The sequence below is a fragment of the Thamnophis elegans genome, chromosome 2 (assembly GCF_009769535.1).
Source record: "Thamnophis elegans isolate rThaEle1 chromosome 2, rThaEle1.pri, whole genome shotgun sequence".
Lineage (NCBI taxonomy): Eukaryota > Metazoa > Chordata > Lepidosauria > Squamata > Colubridae > Thamnophis > Thamnophis elegans.
The window spans coordinates 52,248,067-52,270,839 of NC_045542.1; the positions used below are offsets into that span (position 1 = coordinate 52,248,067).

General features: G+C 42.3%; 1 protein-coding gene across 1 annotated transcript in view; it reads right to left on the reverse strand.

The window, feature by feature from the left end:
* Positions 1–4,786: 4,786 nt before the first annotated feature.
* Positions 4,787–22,773, reverse strand: part of GRIN2C (glutamate ionotropic receptor NMDA type subunit 2C) — a 75,626-nt gene continuing 57,639 nt past the window's right edge. Inside the window, exons 9-12 of the mRNA XM_032239009.1 lie at positions 21,105–21,265; positions 18,988–19,175; positions 13,485–13,717; positions 4,787–6,337 (exon numbers count right to left, since the gene is read on the reverse strand). Of these exons, the coding sequence (XP_032094900.1) occupies positions 4,787–6,337; positions 13,485–13,717; positions 18,988–19,175; positions 21,105–21,265 (2,133 nt within the window). The remainder of the gene's footprint in view (positions 6,338–13,484; positions 13,718–18,987; positions 19,176–21,104; positions 21,266–22,773) is intronic.

Genomic DNA, 22,773 nt, shown 5'->3' on the forward strand with positions numbered 1-22,773 from the left:
AACAATTTACATTGAACAGCACACATGCACGCATTGCAAACTGGTAGTAAAACTGGCAGCGACCCACCCCTGAGTACTCCCCTTGTGGAGAGCAAGTTTACAACTTGGAGCTTTTCCTGTGCGCAAGACTGCTGCTTTAATAACAGTGGAAGTCATGGAAGAAGAGCTTTTACTGAGGTAATTCATGCTCTTGTCACTTCATGACAAGACGAATGTAATTCGCTCTAGATGGGGCTGCCCTTGAGGGCCAATTGGGAGCTACAGCCAATTCAAAATCCAGTTGCACAGAGTAACAAGTGAAGCCTGCTTTAGCCCTGTAACAGTTGGTAACATCACTATTGCAGAACTGCTGTTGGTTGCCAGACAGCTTCTAAGTGAAATTTAAGGTGCTAAATATCTATGGAGATTCTCAGTCATCCAAGTCACGATTGTCTCAAAGGTGTTTTTCAAAAGGCAGTTGGGCTTGGTTTTTCAAACAAAGGAAAAACAAAATCCAGTTGCCTTTTGGAAAAACACCTTTGGGACAATTTAAGGTGCGGATTATCTTCAGCAAAGCCCTATTTGGTTTCAGACTGGTTATTTGCATATGCTCATCTAATAAGAGCCAGCAGAATGTGCATTGGATGGGTGCCTCCTCCTGCATAGTTTGAGCAAGCAGGAACCTGGGGCAAGCCTCTCATGGCCCCCTCCTCTGGAAAACAGCTTACCTACAGGGGCAAGGATCTAAGGAATGCAAGTCTTCCCATCTCTAAACAAAAGATAGTAGCAAAAAAAAAACCATTTCTTTTTGCAATTCTGTCCGCAGACAATGTGAGTGAAATAGCTTCCAATTGTTGGTTTGCTTGTTTTTCTCTAGGCTCAACTGTCTATCATCAGCATCCCATTAGTTCTGGAGTTCTTGTTGGCTGCCTTAGTTTTTTATTTTTAATTCCCAAACCTTTGTCTTTTAATTTACAGCTATAAATTTCAGCATGCTTCTAGAATTCTCTAAATATATAGAAAACTTGAATGTCGGGGATCTCCTTTTATTTGCAAACCGATAAGCCAGTCTGTATTTGCTGTTAACATAAATAGTTTTTAAAGACAGTCAACAGGGCCAGTGAAGGCTTCTCTAGTGATCCCTTTTAAACATGGGCGCCTTCATTAGGCTGCTTCGTAGGATCCCTGCTCCGGAGCTTGTCGGGTGTGAGTCCCTGCTGGTGAAGTTGGACCTCAAGGGTCAAGTGGGTCTGCTGTTAACGTACCTGCCTCCCAACTGCATTGCAGCAGCCCTCCCCTCGCTCCTCGAGTCAGTAGCCGAGCTAGCAATTGAGTTCCCCAGGCTTATGGTTCTGGGGGACTTCAATTTGCCTTCGCTCGGTGAACACTCTGATGGAGCGCAGGAGTTCATGGCTTCCATGACAGCCATGGGCTTGACCCAGGTAATTCGGGGCCCAACCCATTCAGCGGGTCACATGCTCGACCTCGTATTCCTCTCGGAGCAGTGGATTTGTGATCTTGGTCTGAGGGGTAATGAGATCATACCCCTGTTGTGGTCAGACCACTGCCTACTGAGGCTTGACTTCCGGAGGCCAAACCCCCACTGTAGGGAGGAGGAACCGACCAGGTGGTTCCGCCCCAGGCGACTTATGGACCCTCTGAGGTTCCAGACGGAGCTTGGGGTTATTCCTGATACTCTCGCCCACAGTTCGGCGGAGACTCTGGTTGCCGCCTGGCACTCAGCGGCATCGGAGTCCCTTGACCGGATTGCGCCACTACGGCCCCTCTGGGTCGGCGGATCCCGGAGGCCTCCTTGGTTCACCGAGGAGCTCCGGGAGAAGAAGCACCGGAGGAGACGCCTAGAGCACCTGTGGAGGTCCTATAAGTCCGAATCGAACTGAGCACTTTTGACAACATGCACCAAGGAATATATCAGGGCATTGAGGACAGAAAAAAGAACATATATTGCCACCTCGGTTGCGTCCGCTGAGTCCCGCCCAGCCGCCCTGTTTAGGATAACCCGCTCCCTCCTAAATAGGAGGGATACGGGGGACCCCCTGCAGGGTAAGGCTGAGGATTATGTCCAGTTCTTAGCGGACAAAGTTGCTCGGTTTCGGTCGGACTTGGACTCCACCTTTGCAGATCCAGCCGAGACACAGGGGGATAACTTGGCAGACCATCTCTGGGTTGAGTTTCAGGATGTTGCCTCTGGGGATGTGGACAAGGCCATACGAGCTGTGAGTGCCTCCACCTGTATTCTGGACCCGTGTCCCTCCTGGCTGGTTGCCAACAGAAGTGAGGTGACACGAGGCTGGATCCAGGCGGTCGTTACCGCCTCCCTTTGGGAGGGGCACTTCCCCGCCGTAAAGCGGCGGTGGTGAGACCCCTCCTGAAGAAACCATCCTTGGATCCAGCTGTTTTCAACAATTACCATCCAGTCTCCAACCTCCCCTTTGTTGGGAAGGTTGTTGAGAAGGTGGTGGCCTTCCAGCTCCAACGGTCCTTGGAGGAAGCTAGTTACCTTGACCCCTTCCAGTCCGGCTTCAGACCTGGTTGCAGCACAGAAACCGCTTTGGTCGCATTGACCGATGATCTCTGGAGAGCCAGGGATGGAGGCTATGCGTCCATCCTGGTTCTCCTCGACCTCTCTGCGGCTTTCGATACCATCGACCATGGTATCCTTCTGCGATGACTGCGGGAGGTGGGGGTGGGAGGCACTGTTTTGCAGTGGTTCTCCTCCTACCTCTCGGACAGGTCGCAGTCGGTGTTGGTGGGGGGGCAGAGATCGTCCCCGAGGCCCCTAACATATGGGGTGCCGCAGGGTTCGGTCTTATCCCCCCTACTATTTAACATCTACATGAAACCGCTGGGCGAGATCATTCGGAGGCACGGGATAAAATACCACCAATACGCGGATGACACTCAGTTGTATCTGTCCGCCCCGTGCCAACTCAATGAAGCGGTGGACGTGATGAACCGGGGTCTTGAGGCCGTTAAGAACTGGATGAGAGCTAACAAACTGGTACTCAACCCGGACAAGACCGAGTGGCTGTTGTGTTTCCCTCCCAATAATTTGGCCAGTGTTCCATCGCTCAGGCTGGGGGGTCAAATTTTACACCCCTCAGATAGGGTTCGCAACTTGGGAGTCCTCCTGGACCCACAGCTGACTCTTGACCATCATTTGTCGGCTGTGACCAGGGGGGCGTTTGCCCAGGTTCGCCTGGTGCGCCAGTTGCGACCCTACCTGAACCGGGAGGCCCACATAACACCTATCCTCCACGAGCTGCGCTGGCTACCTGTTGATCTCCGGGTGCGCTTCAAGGTGCTACTTACCATCCATAAATCTCTCCATGGTAGTGGATCTGAGTACTTGAGAGACCGCCTCCTGCCGATTACCTCCCTTCGACCGATTAGATCGCACAGATTAGGCCTCCTCCGAGTTCCATCCGCCAGTCAGTGCCGACTGGCGACTACGCGGAGGAGAGCCTTCTCAGTAGCAGCTCCGACCCTTTGGAACGATCTCCCCGTGGAGATTTGCACCCTCACCACCGTCCAGACCTTCCGCACAGCCCTTAAGAACTGGCTATCCCGTCAGGCCTGGGGATAAGATTCTAATCCGCCCCACCCGAATGCTGAATGAAAGTTGTGTTTTATTGTTTTATTTTTTATTTACGCACTGTCTTATGTTTTATCTTGCACCCCCCTTCCCATGAACTGTAAGCCGCCCTGAGTCCCCTCAGGGAAAAGGGCGGCCTATAAATAACAAATAAATTCCTAAAAAAAAATTCCTAAATTCAAATACTGGGAAGCTACAGAGCTGCTGCTCCTAATGCCTTCTTGATATATAAGAATATTTCTGCTTGAATTTGAATTTTTGGTCATGCTCTGGGAGTAAGAAAGACTGCTGAATGAATCTGGAATGTTAGTCTGCATAATGAGACAATAACATTCTCACAAATACTTTCCTGTATTTGCTCAGCAGTTCAAATTTGATGTGGCAATAGCAGCTATTGTTTTAAATATGACTTGTGCATGATTCTGTAGTTTTAAAAAGGCAAGAAAGTCTTTATACTGTTTCAGGGATCGTGTAAAAGACAAGATTTGCCAATGCAGCCAAAAGCTACATGAGAAAAAGAAAGGGGAAGTTAATACATTTTAAATGTGGCATTTGACTTGAGACTCTTTATGAAGACTCAGAGGATAATGTAAAACACTAAAAATATAGCATTTGCCCGTTAATCATTTATATAGTTCCATTTATATCAGTGCATAGGGGTAAACAAGATAGTCCTAATTTTTATTAGGATGCTGTCGGCTGTTTCCAGCGGTGTCACGGACAGCATGCTCTGAAAAATAGCTGGCACTGCGATGTAGATGTTTGACACTGGAATCGATGCGTCTTAAGCTATCCACACAGAGGCTGCATGCTGTGAATTGCCACCAGGAGCCTTTTGCATGAAATGAGTGCTCCAGTGCTCAGCAATGGAAGACTTTGGAATGCAGTCTTTAAAGTGCCTTCGGCTGGGCTTTGAGTGTTGTTGCTTTGATCTTAATTCCAGCAGGAGATAAAAGAGAAAGGTCACTTGTTCTTGTGTGTACAGAGGAGACCGTGCCTTTTGCTTGGTACCGGTATAATAGGGAGAAGGAGATCGATAGTTCAGGATGGTTTGTTATTTGCCCATACAAGTCTATTTCTAGAGTGCTCCCACAGAAGTGGTTTCTTGTGCATGGGAATGATAAGTTACGCACCAAGTGCAGGAACTCTTAGCGTCATCTCTCCCCACCCCACCCCCGCCTTTTTCCATGATCAGACTTCAGATTCTAGGCTAGATATGCGCCTCCATGATCTTGTTGTGCAAGGGCTGTGCATCCTCAGGGTTGTCGATGTGTTTCTCCTCTCGGTGTTGCCCATCTGAATAAACGTTGGATAAACCCTGCTCTGATTTCTGCAGTCTCTCTGTGTGCTATCAAAGTACATGGTCCTCTGCTTGTCCTCGTGGACCAAGAAATCCCTGCTGCACGAGGGCCAGGATGCCTGACTGAAACAGTGCTGGGAGGCACAGGATTGTTCACATAGGTGAGGAGAGCCTGGACGAAAGCTTCTCCAATAAATAGGTAAATTAGGGTACGAGTTCACATAGGCGTATTGCTTCCGCACTACAGCTGAAGAAGCCCTGTGTATGCCTGAGATGTTCTGTAGACAGGCCTCTCGATAGGATGGGAGCCGCATAGATTGCGAATGTAGCAGCTGTTTCTCCTTCCAACTTATACCATTGGCCTGCATACATTTCCTATTGCATGCATTGCTTGGCCTAAGGGCATCAGGAGAATGGTGGTGGACTCCATGATGGATCCCAGGCAGCAGTTTTGCTTTGGGGATCAAGCTAGCTTCGGGAAAGAAGTCCAGGACATCCCTGGAACTGGAAGACTTTGGTGGATGCCTCCAGATGCCTAGAGAATGGAACTGTTCATGCTGTTCCAAGGTTGATCTTGAAAGGCTAGCTGTATATGTCTCCTTTTCTCTCCCCAGCTCTAGTGGGTCGTATTCTTTATGTGCAAAGGGTCTACAAGTTCTGTTGTCCTTTGGGAAGGAATTATATATACAGGGATGAGGCAAATAGTGAACTTCCAAATTCTTCTTCTTGTCAGAAGAGAAACCTAGCCTTGACTCCTGGGTTGCACTGCTATGCTCCCCTTCTTTATACAGGTGATCATTCTGGTGGATTTTTTTTTCCCCATGGCCTCTGGACACGGGGAGCTTATACTTATGATTGTGCGGAGAAAGTTCCTGAAGAGCCCTGATTGGGGAATGAGGAGCATCACTAAGAGGACTTCCAATGTGTTTTCTGAGGTTAGCCTGAGATGTGGTTAGCAAATACTGTGGAGAGTGGTACACAGCAAAACCTGGAATAATCTTATCTTCAGAGCAGTTGCCTTGTAATTTCAGTGGATGGAGTATCGGTGAGTGCTCAATTGTCTCTCCGCAGCTTTCACTGGCTGGTCCCACAGTTTGCTGAGGTGCCAGAAGCAAGGGTGGAAGGTTCCTCCCAAGCTTCTCAGCTGTTGTAGTGTTGGAGGAATGAGCTGGCCTGTTTGATCCACTGGTGTTTTGAATCACAAATTGGGGAGTCCTTAAGGAGAAAGTTGTTTGGAAGTTTTCACTCCTACTAGACCAGTTCTCTATAGTGCGTGTAGCATTTTCCAGTGAGTTCCCAACACTGGCTGTTGATACCATATTCTTGGCTGCCTGCAGCATCTTAAGCACATTGGCTTGAGCAGAGTTAGCAGTGACATCTGGTTTGTAAACACGAACAGGACTCTCCAGGTTCTGGACTCCATTAAAACAGCTGTAAATACCCTGGGAATACAAGATGAAACAAGAAAAGAATGACAAATTGTCTTGAGAAGGAATGACCTATGATGATACTAAACTAGCCTTTTTTCCCACACAGAGAACTCATAAATATTGAATAATTTCCTTTATCTGAGCAAAACTAAATGCTAAACCCATATAAACCTGTACATCAGATTCTTCATCTTTGAAATAGGAAAATTCAGAGAAAGCATTTTCTACTAAAATTAGTTAGGGAAGATTGAACAGAACTTTTTTTAAAAAAAATTCCTTTCTATTGTTGGCCTTATGTGGAAAATCTTGATTCCACAATGAAGATCCAACAGCTCACTAAATAGTGATTGGGAAGAACTGTTCCCTCTTCTACAATGAGCTGCTCATTCAGGCAGATGTTGTAGCATAATGAAGCTATCTTCTCTTTATCTCTCAGTATGGAATCTTGTGTTCAAGTTGTTAGCTTCATAACTGTCTTCATTCTGTATTTTAAAGTGTTTGCTGCTTAATTAAGTTTTGTAAAATATTCCTTGAGGACCCTAATAATGATTGTTAAGAGATGCAATGAATCTAGTGGCTGGTTAAGAAATTTCATGTAACTAGAATTCAGAAAATGGTTCTCAGATACATGACTTTAATTTGGGCATTTAAAGCTTTTAACAACAAAAGGAAATGAATGTTTTAATAGGTTAAAAACTCAAGATATATAAATAGTTATTTTCTGTCTGGCTTCTATTTATGCATGACTTGAAACATCAGTGTTTTATTATGTTTTTATTGCTTAGCTAAGGTGTTGATAATGGAAAAGACAAAAGGACTTGAAAATGTATACGCCATATAAATGTAATAGAACTCAACAGGCAAATAAATTCTTGTTCAATAAGCATGATTTTTTTTTCTTTCTTAGTAATTGTGGAAACTGTTTTCTAATTAATTTATTTTCAAATACATTTCACACAAATTAATATTAGTGGCACCTTTCTAATTTGTTTTTAGAAATTTTGACAGCAGACCCCACCTCATAAGTCTATACCAGGGATGTTTGTTGGGACAGGATTATTAGTAAGGCTGAAAACTCTCCAAAAGCAGTTTAGAATAAGTTTTTGGGGATTTCCCCAAATATCAGAATCCTCTACTGCTCTGCTTGGGGCAAGTTTGAAAACCAATGTAACCATAGTTGAGATATTGGGTGGGAAGTATCTTAAAATTTGACAAGTTTTAAACAGTGAAAATTCTTGAGTCTTATATGCACAGGAGTAATTCTCATAGTCATCTTCCAGATTTTATTGCATCGTATGAACTGGCAATCATTTTAGTTTGTATAAACATTGTATTGGCTAAAACACTCATAATTTGCAGCTCTTCACTTCTTGTGAGTGGAGACAGCCAAAGTATCTTCCTACCTACTAGAATTACTGAATTGTTTGGAATCAGACTACTATTATTCACACAATTTCACGAGAACCCTTACTAAGCATTTAAGCTGTCACAAGTTTAATAAGATTTAAAATACCCAGAGACAGCAGGAGGCCTTATGTGGAGTAGGGGGACGACGACAAATGATTGAATAACAAATAAGATTGCCCCTTATGCATCAGTTAGCTGAAGCTGGGTTTAATTGATTTATGGCAGCACTTTGATTAGACCGACTTAAAGCTGCAAACTTGACAAAGGAACTGAGAGAAAAGTAAATTTCTATTATTATTTATTATCACATTATTATTTACTGTATTAAATTTATTTGCTACTCAACTTGCCACATATTTATCCCAGAATTCCCAGCCAGTTCTGCTCCAAAGGATATTTTTTTGGCTTTGATCACAATTTCCAATCCAAACAGACCATTGAAAATGTAGCCCATCAATTGTACTTTAAGCCCTTAGTCCATAAACTGACATTCAAGTATCACCTCCTTTGTTCTGGATCTCTCTGGAGACCCAAAGATCCGAAAACAGGGGAGATTTTGCATCTAGAGAAAAAAAAATCTCCTATCTCTTGCACACAATGATTTGAGAGTATTTTAACCAAAATATGGGAAGTAAAAATTAATTTCCATTTAAAAAGAGAAACAGTGTGTCATGTGTGCTCCTATTGACAAAATTGCTTTTTGAGGAAATATCTTGGCAACTCGGAGCCTAGAGCATCTGAACACATTGATGATGCCACTAATGTTTTGCTAGATGTCCTGTTGTGTAGAGCCATTTTTTAATTCTGTTTTTTTATCCTCATACTTGTCCTATATTCATTTAAAAGAAAAAGGTATTTTAAACAAAGATAGTATCTAGAAATGGGTAGATAATTACTAAAGTTATACATCAATGTTCAGTATGACTTTAGTAAAATATACTAAGCAGATTATACCAAGTTTTTTTATGATACAAAATTATAATTTATACAAGTATAAATTGGGAACCTAATGCAAAACTATTACTATATTATTACAAATGTTGAAAAGAAGAAAATGAAAAGCACCCTAAAATATAGATAGTTAATATGTAGAGTCAATTTTAGCATAGGATTTACAGTCTGTAAGGTGATGTTACCCCTAAAATCAAGAAAACAGCATCCAGTGAAGTGATGAGGCTGTTGAAATGGGAATTGGTGCCCTTGGAGGAATTGATCACTTCCAGCTTAATCTCAGGGCAGGTTTACACTTCATGCTGAGGAATATTTTAGTCATGGTTTACCAGATGAACCACAGTTGGTGGAGTTCACCCAGAGTGTTGGACTATAAGTCATGTTTCATAAATCACAGCAGCTGAATCCATATATTACTGCATAGTGCAGTATGTGGAACTCAGCCTCAGAATAGTTGTTGTGGAGAAAAGAGCACACTGACGAGTAGGTGGAACACAAATCTAATGAATGAATTAATACTTTAAATTGTTCTTTTTTTAACAAACATTTATGGAAAAGAATAGCCCTAAAAATAAAGGGTATTTCCTGGGGGAACGGAAGAAGGATTTTGATAATGATTAGTATCAGTAACGTGCAGTCAGGGGAGGCAGGGCCTCACCACTGTCATCATGAAAAGAAAAGAAAATTTAAAAGGAAAAAGGCTGAGGTAGTTGCTGCCAGAGTCACAGTGGATGACTCTGCTTAGTGCTTAACTGTTTAAAAAAGGCCTCTAAAAAAAGTGGCCTCTACAGGAGGAGACGAGAGAACCACGTGCCTCATTTAGTCTATCTTTATGATCACTCAAGCAGAGTTAAGCAAGGGTTAAAAGCCAAAAAAAATCCTTATGTAGATGAGGCACGTGGTTCTCTCGCCACCTCCTGTAGAGGGCACTTTTTTAGAGGCTTTTTTTAAACAGTTAAGCAGAGTCATCCATTGACTTCAGCAGCTCTTGCCTTTTTCTTTCTACATTATTACATTTTCATCATGGCAGACGAGCAGAGTTGAAATCCTCTGTGACACAGCTGGAAAAGGTATGTGAGTCGGAGGGAGGGGGGAGGAATTCAAAATTAATGTAATTTGTAAGTAATTGTATTATTGTAAGTAATTGTGTGTGTGTGTGTGTTTTACCCGCCTCTGCTGGCGCACGGGCTGGCACTTTATTTTTTATGTCGGACATAGCGGCTGGCAGGCCTTTTGGACATAGCAGCAGGGCGGCTTTTGCCTCTAGCGCCGGGGTGGCAGGGCGGCTTTGGTTCTATCCAGCATTGATTCTTTGAAGCTTTCCATAGGTCCTCTCTGCTTTTAAAGTCTTCTGTTGATCTAAGGAAGTTTTTCCTCTATGGCAGACACAGCGCCGGGGCTTTTGGACGTCCAAAAGCCCCGGTGCTGTGTCCGCAATTAGAGGTGGGACGCATCCTGCCTCTATGGCGGACATAGTGCCGGAGCGGCCAAAAGCCTCTTTCTTGACAGCGGCCAAAAGCCGCTGTCAAGAAAGAGGCTTTTGGAGCCCTGGCACTGTGTCCGCCATTAGAGGCGGGATGCGTCCCGCCTCTAATGTTGGACACAGCGTTGGGGTTTTGGCGGGGCTTTCATAAAGCCGCACAGGGGCTTCAGCAGAGCTTTCAGAAAGTTGCACCGGGGCTTCGCCGAGGCTTTCGGAAAGCCACGTCAGGGCTTTGGCGCAGCTTTCGGAAAGGCCCGCCACGGCTTTCTGAAAGCCCTGCCAAAGCCCCGGTGCCATCCTGCTCTATGGCGGACATGGCAGCAGGGCTTTAAAGCCCCAGTGCCATGTCCGACATAGAGTGGGATGCATCCCGCTCTATGGTGGACAGGGCGCCGGTGCTTCCGAACGCCCTGCCGCTGTGTCCGACATAGGGCAGCTTTTGCCCACTTGCCTCACCAGCCATAAACCTCACCGTCACTGATTAGTATGATAATCAGATTTGTATCCCACTTTTATTTGTGCAACTCAAGGCCGCTTGAATAATGTTGTTTCCCACCTTCTATTTTCCCTACAACCCTCACCCTACCCCACCCCCACCCGTGAGATTGGTCAGATTAAATGGCTCAAAGTTTATGGAGCTGGCTCTCATGCCTAACAGAAGACTAGAACTATCAATCTTTCTCTTTCAAGGCCTGCACCTTAATCCACACCAAGAGCGGGACAGCCACCATTCTTCTAGTGCTTTGAGGATGTGCTGCTTTTCCCAGGCCCTTGGCGAGATTGAATGAAGTCTCCCTGAACAGTGTGGATTTGTTTCTTTTTCCATCCCTGTCTAGCTCTTGTTATCTTTGCCAATCTTTATTTTGGTTTTTTATTATTATATACAGGTAGTACATATCAACTTACAACCATTCATTTAGGGACCGTTTGAAGTTACAATGGCACTCAAAAACATTTATGACCGTGTTTCACAGTTGCAGCATCCCTATGGTCACATGATCAAAGTTCAGACACTTGGCAATTAGAATGTATTTATGACATTTGCAGCACTCTGGCATCCTGTGATCCCCTTATATTGATCTGACAAGCAAAGCCAATAAAGAAGCCAGATTCACGTAAGAACTGTTCGTAACTTAACAACTACAGTGATTTACTTAACAACTGTGGCAAAAAAGGTCATAAAATGGGACAAAGCTCACTTAAAAATTGTCTCGTTTAGCAATTTAGAAATTTTAGGCTCAGTTATGATCGTAAGTCGAGGACTACCTGTACATTGCCAGTTCTTTAGCTGGTGTTGGCCTTCATTTGCATCACTAATTAATAAGTAAAAATCATATTATTATTATTTTGTTAATCTTTGGTGAGATTCACAGCCTTTGGGGCTGGTTGATAGCACAACAGCTCGAGTCCTAACCAAGGACCTAGGAACTGTTAAGGTAAATTATTATTATTATACAATTGTATCACAGTGGCCAGTTGTTTCGCCAGATTTGGCATTGGTTACTAGTCGGGCCCCATCCAGGGGCCTAGGATGTCATAACGTATTTTCGTAATATGCGTGTAGATCCAAGCAGTGCGGCTTTTTGCATTTGACTGATGGTGATTTTGTCAATTTTTAACTGTTTTAAATGTAATTCCAGTGCTTTTGGAATAGCACCCAGTGTGCCAATTACCACTGGAATTACCACTGCTGGTTTGTGCCATAGTCGTTGAATTTCGATTTTTAAGTCCTGGTATTTTGCAATTTTTTCATGTTCCTTCTCGGCGACCCTGCTATCACCTGGTATTGCGATGTCTATGATTGTGACCTTATTTTTCTCAACCAGTGTGATGTCTGGTGTATTATGCACCAGTATTTTGTCCGTTTGTATACGGAAATCCCACAAGATCTTGACCATCGGATTTTCGGTGACTTTTTCAGGCTGATGTTCCAACCAGTTTGTTGCTGTTTTAATATTATAATTTTTGCACAAATTCCAATGGATCATTTGTGCTACTGAATTGTGCCGCAATTTATAATCAGTCTGCGCAATTTTTTTACAGCAGCTGAGTATGTGATCAACAGTTTCATCAGCTTCTTTGCAAAGTCTGCATTTGGCATCATCAGAAGATTTTTCGATTTTGGCCTTAATGGCATTTGTGCGGATAGCTTGTTCTTGCGCAGCCAGGATTAGTGACTCTGTTTCTTTCTTTAATGTACCTGTTGTTAACCATAACCAAGTTTGTTCACTGTCTACTTTATCTTTTATTTTTTCCAGAAATTGGCCATGCAGTGCTTTGTTCTGCCAACTCTCCATTCTTGATTTTATCATATCTTTTCTGTATTCTTGTTTCGTCTGTTGGGCCTTCAGTAGATTTTTGTTCTTTACTTCGATTAATAGATGTTCTTGACTTTCTTTTAAATAATAATAATAATAATAATTTTATTTTTTAGATTATTATTATCATCATCATCATCATCATCATCATCATCATCATCAGAGTCAGCCACATGTTCAGTCTCGGTTTGGCATTTTTGTCTACCTATCGAGTCCTTACCAAGGACCTGGGATAGGCAAATCTGGATGTTTGATGGTGTTACAGATATCATCGCAGGATGGAAGCAATTCAAAGTAAAACCACGTTCTGCAACTGATTGATGGCAAATTTGTCAATGCCTGTGGTGTTCAAGTGGTGCTCCAGTTGTTTTGGGACTCCACCCAAGATGCCTATTACTATTGGTACTACCCTCGCTTGCCTTTGCTATAGTCGTTCTATTTCTATTTGTAGGCCTTTGTATTTTGTTATCTTTTCCAGTTCTTTCTCTTCTATTCTGCTGTCTCCAGGCACTGCCACATCCAATATCCAGACTTTTTTTGTCTTTCTTATGGACAACTGTTAAGTCTGGGGTGTTATGTGTCAGGTGCCTGTCTGTCTGGATTCTGAAGTCCCAGAGCAATTTAACTTCTTCATTTTCTATGACTTCCTCTATTTTATGGTCCCACCAGTTCTTGCTTGCAGGCAAATGATATTTCTTGCAGATCTTCCAATGCACCATTGTTGCTACTTTGTCATGCCGCTGCTTGTAGTCGGTGTGTGCAATCTTCTTGCAGCAGCTTATCAGGAGGTTCACTGTTTCTTCAGCTTCTTTGCATAGGTGACATAATATTATAATAATATAATAATTATATTATTATCTATAATTTATTTTTATTATTATTGTTGTTGTTATTGTTGTTGATTTTACTCTTCTACCTCAGAAGAGATGGCATCTGGGGAACACAAAAATGCAATAAAAACAATAAATAAATAAACTGCCTGTGCAGGAAGATTACTTACCCTGCTTATCGCTAGAAGGAAATCAAGTTTGTGGGACTTTGGCACGGAGTGCCGCAACTTCCAAAATACCAAGTGTTCCCAAGCAAAGACAAACAGGCTCAGTCCCATTGCCACCAGCAGCATATAAAAGACCCCTGCCATGTTATCAATGTCTAGCTTACTGCTCATCACTTCATTCTTTTCATTTTGGCAAATACCAGACAACCACACAGTTTCCAGTTTTTGGGTTTCACCTGCAAAACGACACACAAACAGACAAAGGGTAGAAGAGGGAATACTTTTAGCTAAAGAATTCATCTGACAATAAACAACATCCCCTTTGCGGGCCAACACTTAACAATTATGGGGGGGGGGTGGAATGATGTTTGGGGTGCATGAATTTCGCAGAAAAGAGAAAAGAAAGTATTGTCTTGTTTTGAAAAGGTTTTTTGCTGTTTTTTTTTTAATGTCTGAGCCAAGTGACCATTTTAACATGGCCAGATCTGAGGTTGAAAAAAAAACCCCCATGATAGTAGCTTCTTCTCCTACAGTGCATCGTATTTGCTTGTTTTTGTTTTTTGCTACTTCTGCATTTATGTGGCTGAACTAATGATGTAGGCAAAACACAATTATGATTTCAAGTTTTAACTTCCAAGCAGTGCAAATGTTCAAGGGAACCAGAGTGTAGCTATCATCTTCCTTCGCTCCCATGGAGTTCACAACTGTGAGCACATGGCAGGTGCAGCCTTTTAGATCAGTGGAACAGCACGAGTGGGTAGTGACCAGCTCATTATCCTGACCGCCAGTTTCTCACTTAAATCAGGCAATTAACAGCAATATACATGAAGCTCTGCCTCGAAGTCAAATCTCTGTATCCGAACCAGATATTGAAAACATACCAAATGAAGTGGTACACTCAATTAAGTTGACAGACAATTATAATTGAGCTAAGAGGGATCTCTATAAGCTTCCAAGACAGACTTTTTTCTGGAGCACATTGTCTTATTAAAACCTTCAATCTGCTAACAAATAAAGCTGTACTTTAAACCAGAAATGTCTTTAAAACCTGAAATTCTGAAGTACATAACTGAAAATATGAAAGTCACCCGTGCGCATGCATTGTCTATTTGTTAAATCTATCTCTCCCTTTACATTAGTTTAATGTCTCTTTCACAGGAATGGCATCCAGACAAGCAGGAGTCAGTGGTGTTGTTTTTTTTTAATAGACCCCTGCTGATAACTAGGATATGCCCATTCAGTGCTCACGTTTGCCAGATCAGAGAAACTGGAAGGTTAGATCTAAAGCTCTACCTAGTTCAGCATTGTGTTTGCACCAGTGGTGGGTTCCTGCCAGTTCGGACCGGTTTGGCCAAACTGGTAGTGGTTTGGTGGCCTGGGTCGCTGGAACCGGCAGCGACCCAGGCCTGCCACACCCCTGAACTGGTTTTCTGGGCAGTGCTGTAGGAGCTGCCATCTTGTTTTTTTGCTTCTGTACAGAACAATTTTTATTGTACTGCGCACGAGTGAACCGGAAGTAGTGACTGCCAGAACCCACCCCTGGTTTGCACAGTGGGCAAGTGAGAACCCTAGAAAGAAGAAATCCAATAGGACTTCCATTCGGATTCCAAGGAGTTAGAATAGAATACCAGAGTTGGAAGGGAACTTGGAGGTCTTCTAGTCCAACCTCCTGCCTAGGCAGGAAACTCTATACCATTTCAGACAAATGGTTATCCAACATCTTCTTAAAAACTTCCAGTGTTGGAGCAGTCATAACTTCTGGAGGCAAGTTGTTCCACTGATTAATTGTTCTAACTATCAGGAAATTTCTCCTTTGTTCTAGATTACTTTTCTCCTCGATTAGTTTCCATCCTTTGCTTCTTGTCCCTTCAGGTGCTTTGGACAATAGCCTGATTCCCTCTTCTTTGTGGCAGCCCCTAAGATATCTGAACACTGCTATCATGTCTCCCCTAATTTTTCCTTTCATTAAACTAGACATACCCAGTTCCTGCAACTGTTCCTCATACATTTTCGCCTCCAGTCCCCTAATCATCTTTGTTGCTCTTCTCTGCACTCTTTCCAGAGTCTCCACATCTTTTTTACATCGTGGCGACCAAAACTGAATGCAGTATTCCAAGTGTGGCCTTACCAAGGCATTGTAAAGTGGTATTAACACTTCACATGATCTTGATTTATGATCAAGATACTGTACCTTCTGCTTCCTTATAAATTGTCCTTGACCTATGACCACAAATGAGCCCAAAATTTCTGTTGCTAAGTGAGGCAGTTGTTAAGTGAATTTTACCCCAATTTTACAACCTTTCTTGCCATAATTAAGTGAATCACTGCAGTTATTATGTTAGTAACAGGTTGTTAAGGATACCTGATTTTCCCCTTGACTTTCTTGTCAGAAGGTCACAAAAGATGATCATATGCCTCCGGGATGCTGTAATGGTCATAGATGCATTCTAATTGCCAAGCATCCAAATTTTGATCTTGTGACCATGAAGCTGCTGCAATGGTTGTAAGTGTGAAAAATTGTCATAAGCAGTGGTGGGATTCAGCCAGTTCGCACCCCTTCAGGAGAGCCGGTGGTTAACTTTCTGAGCAGTTTGGTGAACTGATTGTTGGAAGAACTCATTAGGGTGGAGAACCGGTTGTTAAATTATTTGAATCCCACCACTGGTCATAAATCACTTTTGTCCATAGTGTTGTTAACTTCAAATAGTCACAAAATAAACTGTTGTAAGTCGAGGATTACATATTCATATATGAATATGAATACTTTATTACTTAGACCAGTTATGGCTAACTTTTTGTTGTTGTGTGCCGAAAGTGCGCACATGCACATGTGTGCGACAGCGGCCCCTCACCCATTATACATCCCCCTGCGATTGCACAAATGACCCCCCCCAATGTTCTTTCCACACACCATTTTGGGCCTAGTACGCCACCCTGCAGCGTCCTGGGAGCAAAAATGGGCTGTGGGGGGTGCACCTCCCTGCACGCACCCCACCTCCTGTGCATGTATGTGCGACCCTCTGCACATGTCTCCTGCATGCCCTCCGCACATGTGTAGCAAAGACCCAAAAATCAGCTGTCCGGCGGGAGGTGCAGGTGCATGCGCAGTGGAGCTGAGCTGGGGTGGCGGCTTGCGTGCCCACAGAGATGGCTCTGCCTGCCACCTGTAGCACGCGTGTCATAGGTTCGCTATCACAGACTTAGACAATAAATAAGAGCTAAATAATAATGCTTTGGAGAAAGACACATTCTGTGTGTGTGCCGGGACATATCAAAGGTACCCCAAGTTTGTTTTGTAACTTATTGTATTTCCTGTAAGTGGCATAAATATTTATTTTGCTTTCCTCTTCTCTTCTCCTTCTACATGTGGTTAATAAAAGCTCTCAAATTTCCCCAGTTCTAATGCATATTAAGCACATGCTTGCATGCTTACTTATAGTATATCAGACACTTATTAAAGCTGCTGAAGTAGCGGAAAATTTAATTCCTGCGGAAGTGAAGAGAGAGAGAAAGGCCTTTTCAGGGAACTGAAAAGGGTAGAGGGGACCAGTTTTCCAAAAGCTTTTCAACATTTTCTTCAATGACTAAGGAATTCATCATCAACATTCAGCACCAGAATTTTGGTGTCTAGGACAACATTCAACCCATATATTAGGAAATAAGAGGAAATAAGAACTAATGATGCCTTTCATAACCGTTGTGTTGCTGTAATAGAAAAAAAAATAGCTGAAGTAAATCCTTTCCATTTTAATGAATTTCAATCTGCTGAAGTTGTGGAGCTACTTTTATTTCCATGTTATAATTAAATTTTAATTTATATGTAACAGAATAAGAGAGTTGGAAGGGACCTTGGAGGTCTTCTAGTCCAACCCCCTGCTCAGGCAAGAAATACTATACTAGTGGTCCACAGAAAAATTATTTGCATCTTTTATATTACACTAAATACTATTTATCTTTTTAAAAAAAATTGTATCAGTGGTCCGTGGGATTTAAAATTATGAATTTAATGGTCCCTGAGGTCCAAAAGGTTGATGACCCCTGTCCTATACCATTTCAGACAAATGGTTATCCAATATTTTCTTAAAAACTTCCAATGTTGGAGCATTTACAACTTCTGGAGGCAAGTTGTTCCACTGATTAATTGTTCCAACTGTCAGGAAATTTCTCCTTAGTTCTGGGTTGCTTCTCTCCTTGATTAATTTCCACCTATTGCTTCTTGTCTTGGCCTTCAGGTGCTTTGGACAATAGTCTGACTCTTTCTTCTTTGTTGCAACCCCTGAGATATTGGAATCATGTCACCCCTAGTCCTTCTTTTCATCAGACTATGCGAACAGTACATTTGCAAATAACCATCGAGAAAGTGGGAGTAGCCATTTGTCTTCTGGTGAAAAGATCTGCCCTCTTCCCAACTTGCAGATGCTGCTTTATCCTGCTTTGTTTCTACCAAAGGAAATAGGAAATGCAGATGTAAAGTTGAAAAATCATTGAGTTGAAGGACTGACTTACATGCTACAGGCATGTCTGACTATCTCCCATTTTTATTCAATATCCATACTTTTATATGACACAACGATATAGATAAATATTTAAATTCTGCAGATAATTTTGTATTACAGGTAGACCTTGACTTACAACAGTCCATTTAGTGACTGTTCAAAATTACAACAGCACCGGAAAAAGTGAATTATGACTGTTTTTCACATTTATGACTGTTGAAGCATCCCCCCGCCCCCCATGGTCACATGATCAAAATTCAGACGCTTGGGAGCTGACTGACATTTATGATGGTTGCAGTGTTCCAGGGTCATGTGATCCCCTTTTGTGACCTTCTGACAAGCAAGATTTACTTAACAACTTTGTTACTAATTTAATAACTGCACTGATTCACTTAACAACTTTGACAAGAAAGGTTGTAAAATGGGGCAAAATTCATTTAGCAAATGTCTCACTTAGCAACAAAAATTTGGGGCTCAATTGAGGACTACCTCTATAGACCCCCCCAAAAAATAGAATTTATCATATATGAAGAATGATGGATTTATCAAGCATGAGATGTAACAAAAAAGTTTATTATTAGATGTTGGAAAGTTGCGGCCTCAAGGTTACCATCTTGAACCTGTGATACGTGCTCACTTTTTATCTATAAACGGGCTAGTGTAATGGAAAACAAATCATCAGTATTATTCCCTGTGATCAAGGTTTAATGATTGTTTCAAAAATGGACTGCATGTTCCCTACCTTAATCATTGTTTCAAAAATGGACTGCATATTCCCTACAGAATATGTAATATAATCTCTTTTTGTTGTTTTCTTTTTCCTTTGGTTCTTATGTTTGGGGTTTTTGTTGTTGTTGTGTTTTTGTTTTATGCCTCTATATTATAATTAAGAAAAAGCTCTACTCTGAACTTGGCAAATCATTGTGACCCTGGAAGAAAACAAATAGAAAAAACAGTAATTTCTCTTAAATATTAGCTAGCAATATTAGCTAACAGAGGAAACAACCCACCATCTCCCAGGAATTGCAGGAGAGCTAAATCAATTGTTCTCTTCCACTTGGAGTCCTTCTGGAGGGCAATGCCATAGCCAGTGGTGGCAAAGACTTTCCCACTGCCAATGGTTACCAGCTTGCAACCCTCATCCTTGCCAGCCATGTAATTGAGCACTGCGGCATCATAGATAAAAGCATCCAGCTTTCTGGAATCAAGCAGACAGAAAAAAGGCAGATTAGAGAACAATTGCTATGAAACACAATAGGAGGAAACTAGGGACTCCATCCAAGTTAGGAAAGGCTGTATTAGACAATAGGAATGTCCCCCTTTTTAAAATGACTCTGAAGAAGTGCTTTGAGCTTTGTACCAGTGTAGCATGTCTCTGTTATTTAAGGGAATCAGATTTGTTTTCAGGCTTCTCAGACAAGTCAAGATTTCAAGGCAAACTCAATGCTTCTCCAGGCTTACTTGAAAGCCAGGTAAAAATCAGAATGTGTTCATGAATACTTGTCTTTGTGTGAGGTTTTAAGCCATGTTCCATGTTCCAAATCATTTTCAAAGCATGCACAATCCTGCCTCAGGTACTGCTCAGAGGTGGTATTCAACAGGTTCTGACCAGTTCTGGTGGTGGAAATTTTGAGTAGTTTAGAGAACCGGTAAATACCGCCTCTGACTGGCCCCGTCCCCATCTATTCTCTGCCTCCCAAGTCCCAACTGATCAGGAGAGAATGGGGATTTTGCAGTAACCTTCCCCTGGAGTGGGGTGGGAATGGGGATTTTACAGAATCCTTCCCCTGCCATGCCTACCAAGCTACACCGACCAAGCCATGCCATGCCCACAGAACCGGTAGTAAAAAAAATTGAATCTCATCACTGGTACTGCTGGGGTTGAACTCATTAGAGAATGCCAATGCTGCAATTTCAGCTGGACTATAGACTACAGGGCCATTCTTCACATAGAAAGAATGACCCATAGGCCAGGTGAGTACATGAACCTGATCCAGACATCTTTCATCCCATTAGCATTTTCATCAAATATTCTATCTGTCGGGCTTCCTACCAAAGTAAATTGTAAATTAATTGTTGCTTGGTTGATTATTATTTAAACCTATTCAGGGTACTACCAAAACCCTAATCAAAGAACTGCCAAGGAGAACACCCCAGCCCCACACATACTGATAGGCAAGCTCCTGTACATAAACAGGGAGCAAACTCCACACTCACAATGGAACGGGACAATTCGATTTGGCCAACTGCCATGGCCAACTCATCACACCAATTCGCCGTGGCTAACTTGCCACAGCCAACTATGTAAAATAATTTATAAATGAATTTAATTTTTGTAATTCACATTTCATTTTGTCCCTCTTTTGGCATACTTTCTTTCATGATTCTATTCCACTATTTCTTTGATATTAGTATAAAACTTGTCCCATGATGAGTTGGCCACGGGGAGTTGTTCCACAGTGAGTTGTCTGTGGCGAGTTGGCCACAGTAAGTTGTCTGTGGTGAATTGGCCATGGTGAGTTATTGTAGACCCCAGTCACTAACATTAATTATGTTTCCTAGCAATTAATGAAATGTCTGCAAGCAAGACAACCCAGCTCAGAGAGCACTAAGGATTCAACAGTTCAACCCTAAGCTACATATATGCTCTTCTATTGGAGACATCAAATTGTCTCTTCACAGGTTCACCTTTTCAGATAGAGAAAGGAACAAGTAAGGTTGTCATATGAGAGTAGGCAAAAATGCTATCAGTAGGCTGCAGACTGGTAGACGTTCCATTATAGTTAATGCCATAAACATTAGCAATATATAGAAAGCTTGGGCATCAAGGAGGTTTTAACACATGAGGAGGCTACCATAGACTGCCCCTTCTAATATGGTGTTATATTCAACACATGCGCCTACTATTTGAAAGTAATTGTAGATACAACCCGCTCAAATTGGAATGCCTATGTAAATTTTTTCTCACCGAAAAAAAGTAATTACTACAACTTGAAAGGACTAAGTCCTAGAAATCAATGTTGGTACTACTTCAAAAGGAGTAGAGATCTTGTCCTATTCAGATCTGGTTAGAAATAATGTCATTAATTCACACGGAAATCTTGAGGATGAAGAAATGGAAAGCTACCCCATTTTTAGGCTGACGAGGGCATCTTCCACCGAGCGCTGGTTGTATTTTACCATGTGGGAATGCATGTCGTGGTAATTGCTCCGGATATTTCTCTCTGTACTACCATTGGGAACTGTTCCAAATCGGAACGGAGGGTACTGCTCTTGAGGTTTTTGGAACTGAAAAGGAAAATCAAAAGAAAATAGTTGGTGTATTTTATTCAGCACTAGAGTCTAACCCAGAAAGAGCTGTGTGCATACTTGTGTACCTTCCATTTTACAGGTTGAAAAAGGAGGTTATGTACACATTTATTTTATTTTAGCTGATAACTTTGATTGCCACAATGTTCTAGTTACATTTTACAGAGTCATGATACATTCAAGGAAATGAAGAAAGAAAAACTGCTATCTTCAGTCACATCAAAGTCAAATATAAGAGCACAAAATGGTTTCCCAGAAAATTGCTTGTTGTAATATAGATACAGAGACCATTATTTTTGGTAACTTTTGCTGTTAGCGAAAAATGAGTTTTCACATGGCTGTTCTCCAAAGACTGGTTTCCTTTGATAACAAATACTTATGTAAATTCAGGCTCTGACAATTATCATACCCATGAAAGACAACTGAGCGGTCTCCATTTTGACTATTTTTCATTTTTATTTATGTGAAGTTATTTGGAAAATTTATAGGGCCATTGATCTGAAATAAATAACTCTGAGTGACTAACAAATAAAATGGTGTTCATAAAAAAACTGATACAAAACTATATAGAGTGCAATACTAAAATATTAAATAATAATAAAATAATATAAACATAGTATTATAATCAAGGGAATTCACATATTATTAGTAATTCATACACTGTCATATTGATTGGGCTTTAGTATCTTGGCTCTAATACCTGAGGAAGCCAGATCATCCTATCCTTTCAGAGCAGGATCTGGTTACCTGTATGTTCAGGAGTAAGGCCGTCCCAGGGGGCACGCTCTGAAGTAGAGAAAGCATGTCTCCTGGGTCCCATAAGAGAGGATTTTGTCAGGCGCAAAAGACCACATGGAGCAGTCAATTTAAATGATGTATTGCTAAAAGCCTATGCACATGAATCTTCTCAACAAACGGTCAGCATCTGCTTAGAGTTTGGTAAGGATCAACAAAAGTCAAGGGGGGTTGGACTTTGTTTGTGGCTATGTAGTGATTCTAGGCTGATTCCTCTTTTCACCTCTTCAGCTGACTCTGCCATTCCTTCTCCTATAGGCAGGGGTGGACCTCCTGCACCATGGTGAGGGGGGGCGTTTTTGCCCTCCCTAGGCTCTGGAGGCTTTCCTCGAGCCTCCGGGAAGGTGAAAATGGCCTTCCCATGCTCCAGAGGCCCCCTGGAGGCCAGAAACGGGCCCATTTCCAGCCTTCCTGAAGTTCCTGTAGGCTCGTTTTTCACCCTTCCCGAGCCTCCGCACTGCACTTACCTGCATCCAAAACAGGCTGTGTGGGGTTTCTCTGAACTGCACAGAATCTTAGCTAGAGGTTCTCCTGAACCCCTGCGAACCGCCAGCAGCCCATCCCTACCTATAAGTATCCAGAGCCTGCCCGCCCTGCTGGACCTAGTTGAAACCACTGGAGAAAAGTTATTCCAAAAATAACCTGGCACTGTGACATGCAGGGCTTTAATGGTAAGAACATGCACCTGGAGT